Consider the following 15,275-nt stretch of genomic DNA (forward strand, 5'->3'; position numbering starts at 1 on the left):
CTGAAGCCCCATGATAGCTTTGTGTTTGCTACTTAAATGTAATTCATTAATATGAATGCAATGCATAAATTGTAAATTTGTTCAAATGAATCGATTTCAATGGAAACTCGAATAAATATGCTCCTCTTTTCATTGAATTCTTAAACTTTTCTTTGCATTTCTTCCTCGACTTCCCTTGTTTTGCACAAAGAAACTTGCTTTCAAACAATGTCCAAATAATATATTCGACATAAAAAAACATTTTCCTGTCTGCTTGCATTCTGCATAATTGTTTGTGAATGTCAATAATCAGCGTGGCGCATGTAAGTATTTATATGTATTTATGTTAGTGCCGCAGGAAATAAAGTGGGTCATAAGCATCTGGCGCAACCCGACCGATCTGATCATAAAGGGTCTGGGCTTGAATATATAACCTCAGCTAATAAACATCACAGTGCAGGGATTTGACCGGAGCGATGCAGGCATCATTTGATCTTTCATAAATAGCCATTGAAAACGCAGCACGCGGCTGATGCTGATTAGATTGTGATTGGTGCGTGCCGGCTTTTGGCTTCTTTATTCACCGTTGCATTCAATAATCAAAACTCGACTCGCCAGCTTTCATCTGCACACTCAGAGACGTCTGAGGGGAGGAAACCGACCAATCACCCGCAACACATGCCTCTCCGCAGCAAAAAATACAAAACATTTAGACTATATTATTGGCCTTCTTTTTGGTTAACCAACAGTTTATCCAGCTTTAGAAACTGTACAAGTGAAATAACACAAATCCTCTGAGGGTTTAGGCTGCATTTGTTAGATCAACCCGAACCAGGAACACTTCCCGTGTCAACAGACTTGGTGGTAGAGCTGTCAAGTCCTCACTACCACAATGTCATCTGCTATTAGATTATTAATGATAATATTAAACCTGTTTTCTACCTTTTTACTATGTTTATTTTCTTTCGAATTTCTTTTGATAGACACAAACGTCTGCAGAAGCTTCTCAAAATTAGCGGAGCATATTAAGTGCTTCATTTGTTTCGTGGGCCCCCTGGAAGATTCTGCCCCGGGCTGCTGCCCATGTAGCCCATACCTATATCCGCCACTGAACCACACTGTATGTGTATGTGCGTTTATATATTGTGCACTGTGCGTATGGAGTTGTTTTTTTTGCGTGTGGGTGTGTATGAACCTGTGTGCTTGTTTATATTCTGTGCTTGTTCACTTCATTTGTTTTAACTTGTATAGCCTTAATGTTTAGCTTAAAGTCAATATTTTTCATATACAGCTCCTTTGTAACAATGTGCGCTATATAAATAAACTTGATTTGACTTTTATTTACATTTCCTTATGTCTGTTCAAATCCAAACCTGTGTGCTGATAATGTCCTCACAGTTACAGTGAGTACGTTTGTCAAACTCTAAAGACTACAGAAACGCTTTAATGTGTCTATAGGTATTATAATGCAGATCCAAAACATCGATTGTGACTCTGTTCTGAAAGAAGAAACAAATTATAGGCAGGAAACAATGGGAAATTATTTTAATAATATGTAGCGAATCAAACAATTATACGCATCTTTAATTGTTGACGTAAAAGTGTGTCCCTGGGTCCATTTAACCACATCATTATTTTGTTGAAGTTTCACTTGTCTCTTGATGCTTAGGTCAGACAACACACTGAGACCAACAAATCTGTAAAATCTAAAGGAAAATACATCTCAGACCACATGAAACTCAAATGAGCGTGAAGTAACATCTTATGTCTAAAATGTGTTGAAGCTTATGAAATGTATTCTAATATTAATGGATTTCGAAGGATGGCTCTTTTTAAGTACCATACTTTGGGTTACCAAGAAAGATATTTCTAGTGGTTCAATTTACTTTGTAAGTACGTCTTAAATCATGAATAAAAAGCAATGGAAATGTACTACAAGATGTGTTTATATTACAAACCTGCTAAATTCTGTATTTTAGTCATCGACAGATACTTGTACACTCTAAAACTTTTAATTGTTAATACAGTAAATAGTAGATGAGATCTGTTTGGTAATTGACATTCTTCCAAATATCTTCCTTTGTTTTCAGCAGAACTAAGAAATTTGTACAGGTTTGGAACACCCTGAGGATAAGTGAACGATGACATAATTTTCATTATTGGGCAAACTGTCCCTTTAAGCAAATTACTTTAAGTAACTGCAACTTAAATATTGTTGTAAACACATAAACACTTTTTAGGTAACATGAGTAACACACAACGAGTTTCACACTATTTATTCAACTTATTTAAAAATTTACATTTTTGGCAACAATGCATCATATTAAGTTTAATATTTAATTTTATTTTTAGAGTGTGTGTTTGTTTCATTAAAAAAAACAAATAGCCATAATCTGCCTTTTCTAACATTGTTTGCCATTTGTTTCTTTAATAATGTGTGTGGCTTAATGTCATACGGTACTGATTCTCGTAAATATCTCGTAAATGAATCTGCTTTGAACCTCCTTTGCTTCGCCTGGGGAGACTATTGAGACTACATTAGCTCAGGCAGTCAGGAATAAACCCGCAGCAGAAAGTGTTTACAGTAAGAGTTGGCAGGAGAGAAAGATCACAGCAGCCCGCTTTATTACCACAACAAGCCTCGGAGGAAATATTTCTTAAACTTCTTTGAGTTACTCTGAACATTTATGGCCCGTATGATCGGATGAAATACGGCCACTCACAGGACTGAACGTTTAGCCTCAGCATCAACAGACAATCGCTTTTCTGTTGCCATAGCAACACTTTCTTCTTGGTGGAGGAGAGCGTCTTAACGTTATACAGCAAATACCTTCAGTGTAACTCCAACAGAACCCTTGAGCTGTCACAAAATTATTATTTTAGATTATTGGTATGGATTAAAAAAAATATGTGTTTGAGAATAATAATGAGCTTTGCCACAAAATAATGTTACGTCACTTCTTGGAGGATTTCTTCAGATTCTTAGTTAAGAAAACGATAAAAGAAGGTTCAAGCATCTAGGCGATAAAGCCACGGCTGGACGGAGACGAGACGGACTCGATGATGGTGAGACCAGATCTCCTTGTGAAGCACCGGCTGTTGTCAGACTCCTTGTGTATTCAAAAATATTTTAGCTATTGCATAGCAACACACCATAAGACTATTCAAAAACCATAGCAACTGCATGGCAACACACTGGAAACCACCTGCAACATTGTGGCACCAAGTCTCTTTTCGCAAGATAAATATCTGAGACGCAGGAGATTTGAGCAAAAGTTTAAAATTCGTCTTATGGTAAACCAAATTGTTTTTTTTATAATACATACTAAACTACATGACAGACTTCATCTTAACTTAGTTCAGACTAAATTGGACTAATCTCGCCATCTGCACGTCTAGTGTGTCCGTCTAGAACCTTCTGTGAAATCTTTGGAGCAGATGCCCGGAGCATACTGCTCACGCAGAACCCACCAACTGGATTCCAAACTGGGCTGCGAATGTTCTTCACAGTTACCATGGTACACGTTTACGCAGCCAAACCCAAAATCGATAACTCATTATGCCTTTACTTTTCTCAGTTGTTTGTTATTCGGCAGAAAGACACTTGAAAGTTTGACAAACACAATGAGACACAAAACATGCATAAAAGCTTTAATTAGCATAAATATCACTTATGTATCCGAGCAGCCATATAAAGCGGAAGGATGCTGTTACTTTGAGAGCTCCAGTCACTCACATGCATCTTTGAAAGAAGTGGATGGAAACTTTGTCTATGCAATATTGATGCCTTGAGGGACACTTGATCATGATCCTGGTCTTTCAGATCTGGTCTGAAATCATCACAAAACTACCAGATAAGGAGTGAGTTATAAAAAATTTAATCGCAATGGAATCGGGATGGCAAAAATGACTTTATTTCCTAAGAAGTCGATCACTATGTCGAATGAACTTCATCAGGTCTAAAAGGTCCGGCCTCTGCACTCGGTTTTGGCTCCAACGCGTGTACCCATCTAGGGCGACTTTTTTAAATTGTTTTGTTTGAACGCATCAACTCTGAAACGTTTGAGATTTTTATATCTAGACTTTTTCATCAGTTCTGTGAACAGAACAGCTGTCTTGAGTCGTATAACTGTCTAGATTTCTTTATTTTTCACAAATACTCTTGGGTCTCCTTAATGCACTTCGCTACTAATGGAACATCTGCACTACGACTGCATTCATTTTGTATCTTGTGTTTTCCGCGGCTGTATTTGACATAAGGGTATAGTTCATCCAAATGAAAAAGCCATCGTGTTGTTTCAAACTTTCATTATTTCCTTTCTTTCCATGAAGAATGTTCACACTGTTTTTAGTTTTTACAACAAAACCATACAGTGAGCCAAGGTTGTCTGAAAAGGTGCGCAATGGGTGAGATCCCATGCAAAAAATATAGGTAACTGAACGTTATGAAACTGAAATATCTAGCAATGCAATGCATCTGTCTGTGCATTTCCCCATAAAGGAAACATTTTTATGATGAAAGAGACACATTTAGCAAATCTGTTCTACAACTAATGAACAAAAGACGTAAGCATCCACAAAAAAAGAAATCACAGATGAGTTCTTGGTAAAACCTCAATTATTTCTGCTAGGCGTCAGTGAGATTAAACAGAGAACAAATGGCAACTTTTGCTTAAATCTCATACATCTGAAATATTTCTCCTGAGGACATAAAAAAAGAGTCAGAAATCTCACAAATGTGAAGAGATGTCAACAATGTCTCAAACTGAACTCAAAAGTCAAAATTCTTGAAGATCTCAATACCATCTCAAACATTTCTCATCAAATGAGAAGTCTACATTCACGTTACACCTCAATACTCTTCGATTAAACATCTACATTTTTTATTTCTCCCAAGCAATTTCAGGAGAAACATCTGAGACAAAGATGATATTTCAATTCAACACAACCGTGAACTCCATTACATCTCATGAGCTACAAAAGAGCAACACCTAAGCAATATTTTCTTCCATGCAATGAAATTATGATTATAATTGTTTGTTGAACGACATATTTTAATACGTCTAGGTGCTCTTGTGTTACGGTCATAGTGCAGTGCACTGTCCGACTCTTTCAAAAATTCTGTGTTTAATATGATGTCACAGAAAACACTCTTACTTTGACTGACCAAACTGTGCTGAGAGACCAGAGAAACAAGTTCATTTACTCTTAATCATAAAAAAACTGTTTTTCTGTGTCTGTTTGTCATTTGCACAGTCAAACCAGCCATTTCAAATCAAGTCTGTTAGACGACCGGGAAGCTCTCATTTACTTACCTTCAAGTTGTGACTTTCTTTCTTCTGTGAAGCAGAGATGTTAGTGACTGACAGCCTCGGTCTTCACGCAGCCTCGATGATCATCAGAATTTCTCTCTTATGTTCCAGAAAAGAAGGAAAGTCTAAAATGGTCTGAAATGACATGAGAGTGAGCAAATGGTGATGAATTTTCATTTTCGGGTGATATTCTTTAAAGTGGGTTGACATTTTTAACAGCACTTACTGAATGTTCAAAACCCACCAGCTACTTCACCATACAGTAAATTGCATCTTAAGACAGCATCTCTGCTGAGCACACGAAGACCAAAACACATCTGCAATGGACAATGTGTTTCCAATAATGTCTTTCTTTCTTCTGCAGAACACAAAAGAAGATATATTCAAGAATGTGTGTACTTTGTAACCAAACAACACTGACCCCCATTGACTTTCATCGTATGAACATTGTTGAGACATTTCCCAAAATATCTTCTTTTGTATTTCACAGATGAAAGAGTCAAATCATGTCATTATTTGCACGCCCTATTGTCATTTCAAACCTGTCTGACTTTCTTTCTTCTGCAGAACACAAAAGAAGATATTTTGAAGAATGTTGGTAACAGAAAACCGTTGGTCCCCATTGACTTTGCATTGTTTGTGTCCATGCATTTAAAGTGAATGTGGACCAACAGTTTTTGGTTGCCAACATTTTTCAAAAATTCTTCTTTTGTGTTATGCAGAAGAAAGGAAATCACGCAGTTTGACAATGCCAACAGGGTGTGTCACTGACAGAATTTTCAATGTAAGGTGAACTATTCCTTTTTTTCGATAGGATGGTTTTTTTGGGGTGCCTCGTGTTCAGAGGCCGAAAGAGGGGACAGAGAAACAGAAGACATAGGTGCACACCATCTATACAACTTTTATTGAACGAGGTAAGAAAATCGACAAAGCAATAGTACAACCCAGTAAGGATGTGAATAGAAAAGCAGCCAAGAATACAAAGAAAAAGTAAACCACTTGAAAGAGTTAAAAAAAACAGCATCACAGTGCATCTACACCCATAACTACACCTGTCCTCAGAATAATAACAAACCAAAACAACGAAACACTGAGATACACTATTCAGGTACATCGATTTCCGGTTTGGAAACGTCACATCACATGTGAGGCGTGTGTATGTACACATGCATAGCAACGCTGAGGCTGGTGATGACAGCGGCGACGGGAACGGCTATCAAGTACATGGATAGGCACTTCATTTTAAACGACTTATCCGAACGAGAGCGCAAAACACTTTCATCTCACAAACAGAGAGACGGCTATGGAAATGAATCAGATTTCACGCCCATCGGATCTTTTCCGGAATCCATTCTACTCTTTTAATTTGAGATCTCTGCCAATCCAAGAGAAGCTCATGGTGGTGGGAAGGAAACATTGTTCTCCGTGTGGCCCTGACGGGAAATTGAATACACCTGCAATTTGGTCATTTTAAAGAGCGCTGATAATAGAAATGGAAATAATGTAATGAATGAATCAAGGCGCGGGGAAGTACACAATGAATGAGCGGCTTGGATCGATCCATATGCCGAGTGTAATTACTGACCGTGTGCTGAAGTGAATTTACTTTAATATATAGCCTAATAAATGTTTTCAGATTGGTCAGAGTGACATGACAACACTTTCAATGCAGCAGGAAAGATGAAAACAGAACAGAAAATACCCAATAAAAACGAATGAAAGCTGAAAAGAAAAAGGAGAGTGTATCCTTCCATTTAAAGGGAAAGACTGTTTAACAGTAAAACGGATCATATAGACATGTGCAGCATGCTTTATCATAAATAGTCAATACATATGGATGACAAGTCTGAATTTTTAGCCATTTAAAGGGACAATTTTTTTATGATTTACAGCTTGTTCCAAATCTGTATACATTTCTTTGTTCTGATGAACAAGAAGGAAGATATTTGGAAGAATGTCAGTGACCAAACTGTTTGGTTGCAAGCATTCTTCCAAAAGTCTTTACCCTGTGCATTCTAGGCAACCATTAGCAGACGCTTCTGTATAAACTCTGTGCTTTCAATACATTCTTAATGCACGTTAAGATAAGTATAGCTCGGACCATATGTGTTTTTTATTTGGGGATGAACTCTCACCTAGCAACTCCTTGACAACCAATCTGGACACTGTAGCGTCAGCATGAAAATGCACTAAAACACCTTAGCAACCGCATTTTACCGCCCTGGACTCACTTTCATGGCACTGAGTTTTGCCCATTCGAAGGCTTCAAAAACGTAGTAATTACGCAATTCCATTTGGCGTGGCAAATGGCACCGAAATTACACACTTCACCTTACAGGATGTATGAACGTTTATTCAAATTATGAAATGGCATGAGATGTGATGTTCCGTTGCCTTGGTAATGCAGCGGGTGCCACTGAAGAGTGATTTAAAGGGATAGTTCGAAGAATGTTTGCAATTTTCAGTTCTGGAACATCATTGACCATCATAGTAGGAAAAATGTTAATGGTAGACAAAGGTGCCCCAGAGCTGTTTGCTTTCTTATATTCTTCAAAATATCTCATTTTGTGTTCAACAGAACAATGTAATTTATACAGGTTAGGAACAACTTGAGGGTGAGTAAACGCTGACATCATTTTCATTTCTGGCTGAACTATGCCAACCTGAACCTGGACAATCTCTACATTTCAAAGATAGATCGCCCTCATGACAGTTCATTTATTTACATGATAAAAAGGGTAATTTTAATGCCCACAGCCAGGGACATACAAGTTCTTTTTTCAACAGTGACGTTGATCCAACACACGAGGAAGATGTGAGGAAAGATGTAATCTTATATGTGACACGTTCACCATCTCATAACAATATACAGCATTTTGCCATGCATCTGCTGCTAAACATCTACGCACAAATCCATTGTGCATGCCAAAACATTCAATGGACGAACGATCCAAACACGTTTTGAACGGCATGTTAAAAAATCAACAAAGTGCATGCACACCACGATGCAATAGCTCCTGAGAGTGAAGTTGAAATGAACGTGATGCAAACATCATTTAGATACAAAAACACACAAGTTTGAGTATGAATGATTATCCATATCCATTTGCCATGCTGTTAATAACACAGTGAAGTCTGAAGAATACCAAGGTGCAGATGGTGACAATGTTTGACATATTCACATAGTATATTTACACGGTACACCGATATACTTTAAAGAAAACCACGGTATTACCATAGTACATCTTGTAGAAATATAGTACTACCAGGATAGCATGTCCAAATAAGCATGGTAGCTCATTGGTGCTGTACATTTCTGTTCTTTTTTGTTGTGTTTGTTGAAATATGATACAATGTTGACCAAAAACACATCTAATATTCTTAGGTACACAATTTAATCCACTTGATATTGGGAATGGTGATTCAAGCCTAGTAGAACACAGGTTTAAGCAAGTCTCTTAATTACATCATTCATTTTCATGCCATACATTCAGTCCCACTATCACAAAACTGCTGAAGTGCTTGTCATTCCGTAAGGCTGAAGGGTGTTTGACAATAAAAACGGTCAGATATTCCGAAATCAGTCCAGATTAAGAAGTAAGATTGAAAGAAATGGCACAACAAAGAGTGGAATTATAGAGACGTAAGGTTTTTGCTAATTAAAAGGCTCCTACAGCGCATGAAGAATTGTCACCAGGCGTCTGGCCTTACGTGACTTTAGAGAATAATTTGGTGCTGCTGTGTGGAAAGGCAGCTGTTTCTTAATCTGTTTGTATCTCCTTCGGCGAGACCCTAAAGAGACGGCAGAAGCCTTTGTCGCAGAGAAAATCCAAACACTTGGACAGTTTCAAATCAGGGAATCAGGAAAAGAGTGCATCTTTGGGTCCGTCCTGTCTTGTTTTGATGGACAAGGCCAGACCTCTAAATCCCAGACAGAAGCTCTTTGAGCAGGACCTCCCTCTCTCCGAGCAGGGTGTCTCTCCTCAGACTTGTACCTTTGTTTACCACTTTTATCTTGATGGCTAGGTTCTTCACCTGCGCTATTGGAAGGGAGTCAAAGTAGAAGTCCTCATTGAAGACGGGGTTGCGGCTGTTCTTGATAATCGTGCTCCGCTGTTTCTGAAGCTTTCCCGGGTTCAGGTATAAAGCCACGCAGCAATTGATGCTCTTTATGTCAAACTGCTTATCGTAAAGATCCTCGGCGGCCAGCACTCGGATGTGAAGCCTGGCCGCTTCCGCGTCGTAGTCCGTGCAGAGGCGCAGGGTTCCTCCTTTGTGGAGGTTCACAGTGTGCTGCGTGAAGCGGTCCATGTTTCCTCCGGATTTACGTCCTCGAAATGCCGGCGACGGAGGGCAACGGAATCGCCGCTGAATGTTGGGGCTGGTCTCCACGGAGCTGCACTCGTCCGTGGACAGAGAACTGTGCCGGGCGAAGGAGCGCTTGGCACGGGACACTTTGGCTTGGGTTTCGTGGGTGAACATCTTCAAAAGGGATGCGGAACGGGACAGAAGAGGAGAGTTGAAGGGCGAGGACTCAGCCGAGGAACAAGTGTCGCTCTCTCCCCCGCTGAAATAACGATAGGGGTTGGAATGGGAAATGTTGCAGTCGCTGGGGTTCAAGTGGTTCCCCTGAGACTTGCGTTGGGGGTTGGGCGAAGTGAGCGGACTCGTGGGGTCGCTGTGGAAGAGGGACTCTTTGCGGCGCGTGTGAGGGCTCTCCATGAGCGTGGCGAAACCGTAGGAGGTCTGGGCTTTGGGGACGTAGGGCAGCGACATAGCCGTCTGCGACTGCGGGTCAGCGTTCGTGTTGAGATCGCCCACTTCCTCGACCACCGGGTCATCCGCACTCTCGATCTGGATGATGTGCCGGTTTGCAGCTTTGAGCAAGTTCTTCGTGTCTCCTGCGAGTTTGTTGATGAGGCGCGGGCTGCGCTGACCCGCCTGAGGTGTTTTGCAGCAAATGAACTGTTCAGATGTGGATGGGTGGAGACCATTTTTCGTCTTCATCTCGGGTGTCTCTGCCTCTGGGGGGCAGCACACCAGTTTTGGGGGAATAAAGAAATCTGGAATTTTGTCAGGAGTGAGGACGTTGCTGTAGGTGGGGGCTTTGCTCTGCTTGTCGGCGGAGTCGCCCTGCCGGGGAGCGTTTCCCTCCACCGAACTGCGGATCTTCTCCAGTAGCCACATCTCTGAAGTGAAATCAGCCCTGTGTGCACAAAACACAAGTACCATGTATACATAGTGATCATCTCATTTGTTAAACTGATAAAGTCCTAAATCCTCCACTCCTAAGTGCAGACTGTCATCTGCTGGAGATGTGGTGCTCTGACAACACTGACGATTACAACCGGGTAAAAAAAATTGTAGATGTGCTAAAGCTCATTAAACTCATTTGAAAATGATGGATAAAAACACATCAACACAACATTGGTACTTCTTGGAAATCTAAAAAAGTTAAAGAGATGGAGATCTTTCTGCATGTTCTCTAGACAGGTTATCCTGACACTGTAAAATAACGGTAACCTAAATATTCCTCTGTGTTAGCTTAAATAATATTTCTATTTAAAGTATTTTTCAAAACCACAATATGCACACACAACTGCAATGTGTTTCATTATTCTCTCGCCTTCCGTAAATGTTCTTTGTTGAGCTTTTTGGGTCCAGAAAGAACATTAAACATCCACAGAACAAAAGGTTCTAGTTGAAAGGGTCTACAAACTATAAAAAGGTAAGAAACAAATTGTTCTTTTAACGTAAAGGTTCTTTGGTGAACCAAAATGTGTTATTCTATGGTATTACTTGAAACAACGTAATACAAACGTCTTATTTCCCCAGACTCTCCTTTATAAAGAGCTTCAGTCTATCATAAGAACTAAACAAACGCTTCAGAAAAACAGAGACAATAAACAAAAGCACAGTGTGATGTGAAACATGCATTGCGCAGTTCGAGCGCAGGAAAGCATCGTTGGTTAGTAGATAAAACACGACGCTCTATCGTCTTCGCATGTGAACTATCATCCCTTTTATATTACTGAAGTGTTGCTCGAAAGCTTATATAACACAATCTTGGGGTTTCCTTCAAATACCGTCAGAAGAAGAAATGATTTAGTTTTTGAGTGCATAATAGGCTATACTAAAATAATAGTCAGTTGTATTTACTGTAACAAATATGTCGTTCTCGATCTATTTACAAATTAAAACTGCTTTAATATGATATTAAACAAATGCAGCATACATTCCATAACACTTTCCAAAATTACAATAGTTTAAAACTCCCTCCCCACCCGTCAGAAATGTGTCTTAAATTGACGTTGCATTAAATATAACGCCGTGAAATGACTAAACACGCGCGTTTAAACTTTCCCGAGGACCTGTTGAACATCTCGGTGAATAACTCACGTCCTTCTGGTCCTGATGCTTCAGTGATGGGTCACTCCATATGCTCGTGTCCGTTGAAAACAGGTATGGATCTCCAGTAATCCAGTACAGAAGTGTATTGTTGGCACAGCGGGTCTATTCGTGCCTTTTAATAGCGCACCGACCCCCGTGTTCGCTCCAGTCGGCAAATGGGAGTGCGCGCACGATAACGCGCAACGCGCAGCCTTTCGATAGAACGAACTCTATTGTACAGTATCTATTGTAAACTGCATTGTTTTTATAGTTTGTTAAAGAATGCACATTGTCTCTGTTAGGAAGCAAACGTTTAAACATACTGTGCAATAAACAATACAAATTTACATTCTTTTATAGTTTTTATTTTGCAGTGAAGAGTGGAGTTATCATGTTTTTTGGGGACTGGTTACCATTTCGAGTTAAATAAGATCACTAGTCAAATGTCATGGATAAAATACTATAGTGAGACCATGCTTAATTTGTGGTTATCAGGGTTTTACTTTACAAAAAGATGGTTAATTTTCATAGGGGTTGACACAGGACTTCACTACTCTGCAGATTTAATTTAACAAGTGACAAAAAGTTGCAATATTCACTCAATTTTGTGTAAAAATGTCAGTATAACAAAATCATTGCCAATATCTTCAGGCACGTTCCTTTAATGGCAAACCAAGTCAAGTGCATTACATCATAAAAAATGCTTATTTCTAGATGACACTGTAACTGCAGGAATTAATCAGGCAACATCATGATCAGAACATTTCGTGTCTGAAAAACTGTGATGTGATGCATTGAGGACCGCGAGAGTGCCTCGAGCGCACAGGTTCCCGGAAAATGGCTCATCAATTGAAGCCTCAGTGGCCATTATTCACCTGTGTGAATTGGTGGAATATTACATCTGGCCAGTGTGAATAAAGCGTTCTGAATACAACGGTACTCTAGGACGATAATTGTGCCTGATTTGCTGTTCTCCAATCTGCCCGTCTGTTTCCCTGGAAACTTGGAGAGTGAGTTATGGAAACGCATGCCATTGTCGTGCTTGAAAAAAAAACTTTTCCAAAAGTTGCCTAGTTAGAGAAATGCATTGAAATCACCTTTTGCAATGTATCCTCAGGTAGATTCAAGTAAGTGTTGGGATGCGGATAACACCGCAGGGCAACTATCCTGTAGAAGTTTAATTCCAGCCATAACCAGAAATCTTCTCCTGGATAAATGTGAACTCCACATTGTATGCAAACATTATCAAAATGATGAAAGATTTACTCACTCATGCACACGGTGAGGCCACAAGTTCTACAAGATAACATACATTAAAACAATCTAAAGCTAATACATTTTTAGCATATAATGAATGATAACTTTTTAGAAAAACCTACAAAATGGCACTTGGTATTGCTTCCATTGAAGCACATGATGCTGAAACAGTGTGAGTCATCGACTACTACAGGACCCTGAGTAACACGTTCCATCTTCTGGACCAATAACATACAAATACAAAGCAGTCAAAAGTGCCCTCATACTATTGGATCCCACTAAAAACATCTGACCCTGCACAAAAGAACAATAATAATGCAACCACGACTGAGAAAAACAGAATGGTAATGTGCCAATTGAACAATACTGATTCGACTACAGACACATCTGGATGAAAACAAAACTTGATCTGAATGGAGCTGAATGATGTCGCCACTGAACTTGGAAATCTGGTCTGTGAATTATTGCAACGGCATTCCCATCCTGAATGAAACGCAAGGAGAACATTCTCAAATCATTTACCCTCACCCTTGTGGGTTTTGTTTGTTTATTTATAGACATTTTCCAGATGAGGGTAATGGTGTTTTCATGCATCTCTCAGTACTTCATGTTATCTGCTCTACCGGACTGTTTACACACACACAGCATCATTTGCACTCTATACTGCTCACTTGCACACCAGGAATATTATAATGAATGCTCATTTGCACTAATGGACCACTTCCATAACGGCACTAACTCATCTATTGCACTGTAACTCTATTAACTGCATCTAGTCATCTACTGCACTGTAACCTTATTAACTGCATTAACTCATCTTCTGGAATGCAACCTATTAACTGCATCTACTCATCCACTGCACTGTAACTCTATTAACTGCATCTACTCATCTACTGCACTGTAACTATTAACTGCATCTACTCATCCACTGCACTGTAACTATTAACTGCATCTAGTCATCTACTGCACTGTAACTATTAACTGCATCTACTCATCTACTGCACTGTAACTATTAACTGCATCTACTCATCTACTGCACTGTAACTATTAACTGCATCTACTCATCTACTGCACTGTAACTATTAACTGCATCTACTCATCCACTGCACTGTAACTCTATTAACTGCATCTACTCATCTACTGCACTGTAACTCTATTAACTACATCTACTCATCTACTGCACTGTAACTATTAACTGCATCTACTCATCTACTGCACTGTAACTCTATTAACTGCATCTACTCATCTACTGCACTGTAACTATTAACTGCATCTACTCATCCACTGCACTGTAACTCTATTAACTGCATCTAGTCATCTACTGCACTGTAACTATTAACTGCATCTACTCATCTATTGCACTGTAACTCGATTAACTACATCTACTCATCCACTGCACTGTAACTTCAACAACTGCATTAACTCACCTATTGCACTGCATCTTTAATAACTAATGTCAATCATCTATGCATACCTAAGTCACTTGCACTTTTGTTTAGTCTAAATTATTATCTGTTCATAGCCACCTGTACATTAATGTTCATAGTATATAGCTATCTGTATATATTGTTCAAAGTACATACCTACTGTCATATTTTCATAGAACATACCTTCTGTAAAGTATTTTCATAGTCCATGCCCACTGTATAATGTTTTCCTAATATTGTATTCTGTATTTATTCACTGTATATCCTGCACTTGCTTATTGCACTTCTGGTTAGACCTAAACTACATTTCGTTACACTATACTTGTATATGTGTAATTACAATAAAGTTGAATCTAATCTAATCTAAAAAGAAAAAAAATGTGTTGGGGTGCAGAAAGTGTCCAACATTTTCACTTTACTATTTACACTACACAACATATAGTTATAGCAGAGGTCACAAGTTATTCCTTTTAATGGCACCTGTATAAATTAATTTGATTGAATTTCATTATAAAGCTGCTGTAAACTAATCAGTGTTGTTTAAGGCGCTCTAAATAATAATAAATCCATTTAATTGGAAAGAAGGAAATGTGTCACAATGCACTTTAACATTGCAACATACCCAGTTTTATACTATCTCTCTCTCTCTCTCTCTCTCTCTCTCTCTCTCTCTCTCTCTCCCTCTCTCTCTCTCTCTCTCTCTTCTATCTGCTGCTTAACATTAAAATGCAATTCACTTATTGCCAGGAGAGGTGTGGAGCATTACGGCTATGAAAAACACGACGATCACATTCACTCTAATTTCCCATGCTGCATTAATGTCTAAGCACAAACACACTTTCATGTCTATTCTATAATCTGATAAAAGAAAGCACACAATCATCTGGCAAAAGCAGGTCAGTGCCCACAG

General features: G+C 39.1%; 1 protein-coding gene across 1 annotated transcript; it reads right to left on the reverse strand.

Annotated features, from left to right (window-relative positions):
- Positions 1 to 7,626: 7,626 nt before the first annotated feature.
- LOC306892660 (C2 calcium-dependent domain-containing protein 4C) lies at positions 7,627 to 11,855 on the reverse strand. Its single transcript, XM_079453853.1, has 2 exons — positions 11,691 to 11,855; positions 7,627 to 10,497 (listed from the first exon to the last, which is right to left on the reverse strand). The coding sequence occupies exon 2, from the start codon at positions 10,476 to 10,478 to the stop codon at positions 9,213 to 9,215; it is 1,266 nt and encodes a 421-aa protein (XP_079309979.1). The 5' UTR covers positions 10,479 to 10,497; positions 11,691 to 11,855; the 3' UTR covers positions 7,627 to 9,212.
- Between the last annotated feature and the right edge of the window lie 3,420 nt (positions 11,856 to 15,275).

This window comes from Barbatula barbatula, assembly GCF_947034865.1.
Source record: "Barbatula barbatula genome assembly, chromosome: 3".
Classification (NCBI taxonomy): Eukaryota; Metazoa; Chordata; class Actinopteri; order Cypriniformes; family Nemacheilidae; genus Barbatula; species Barbatula barbatula.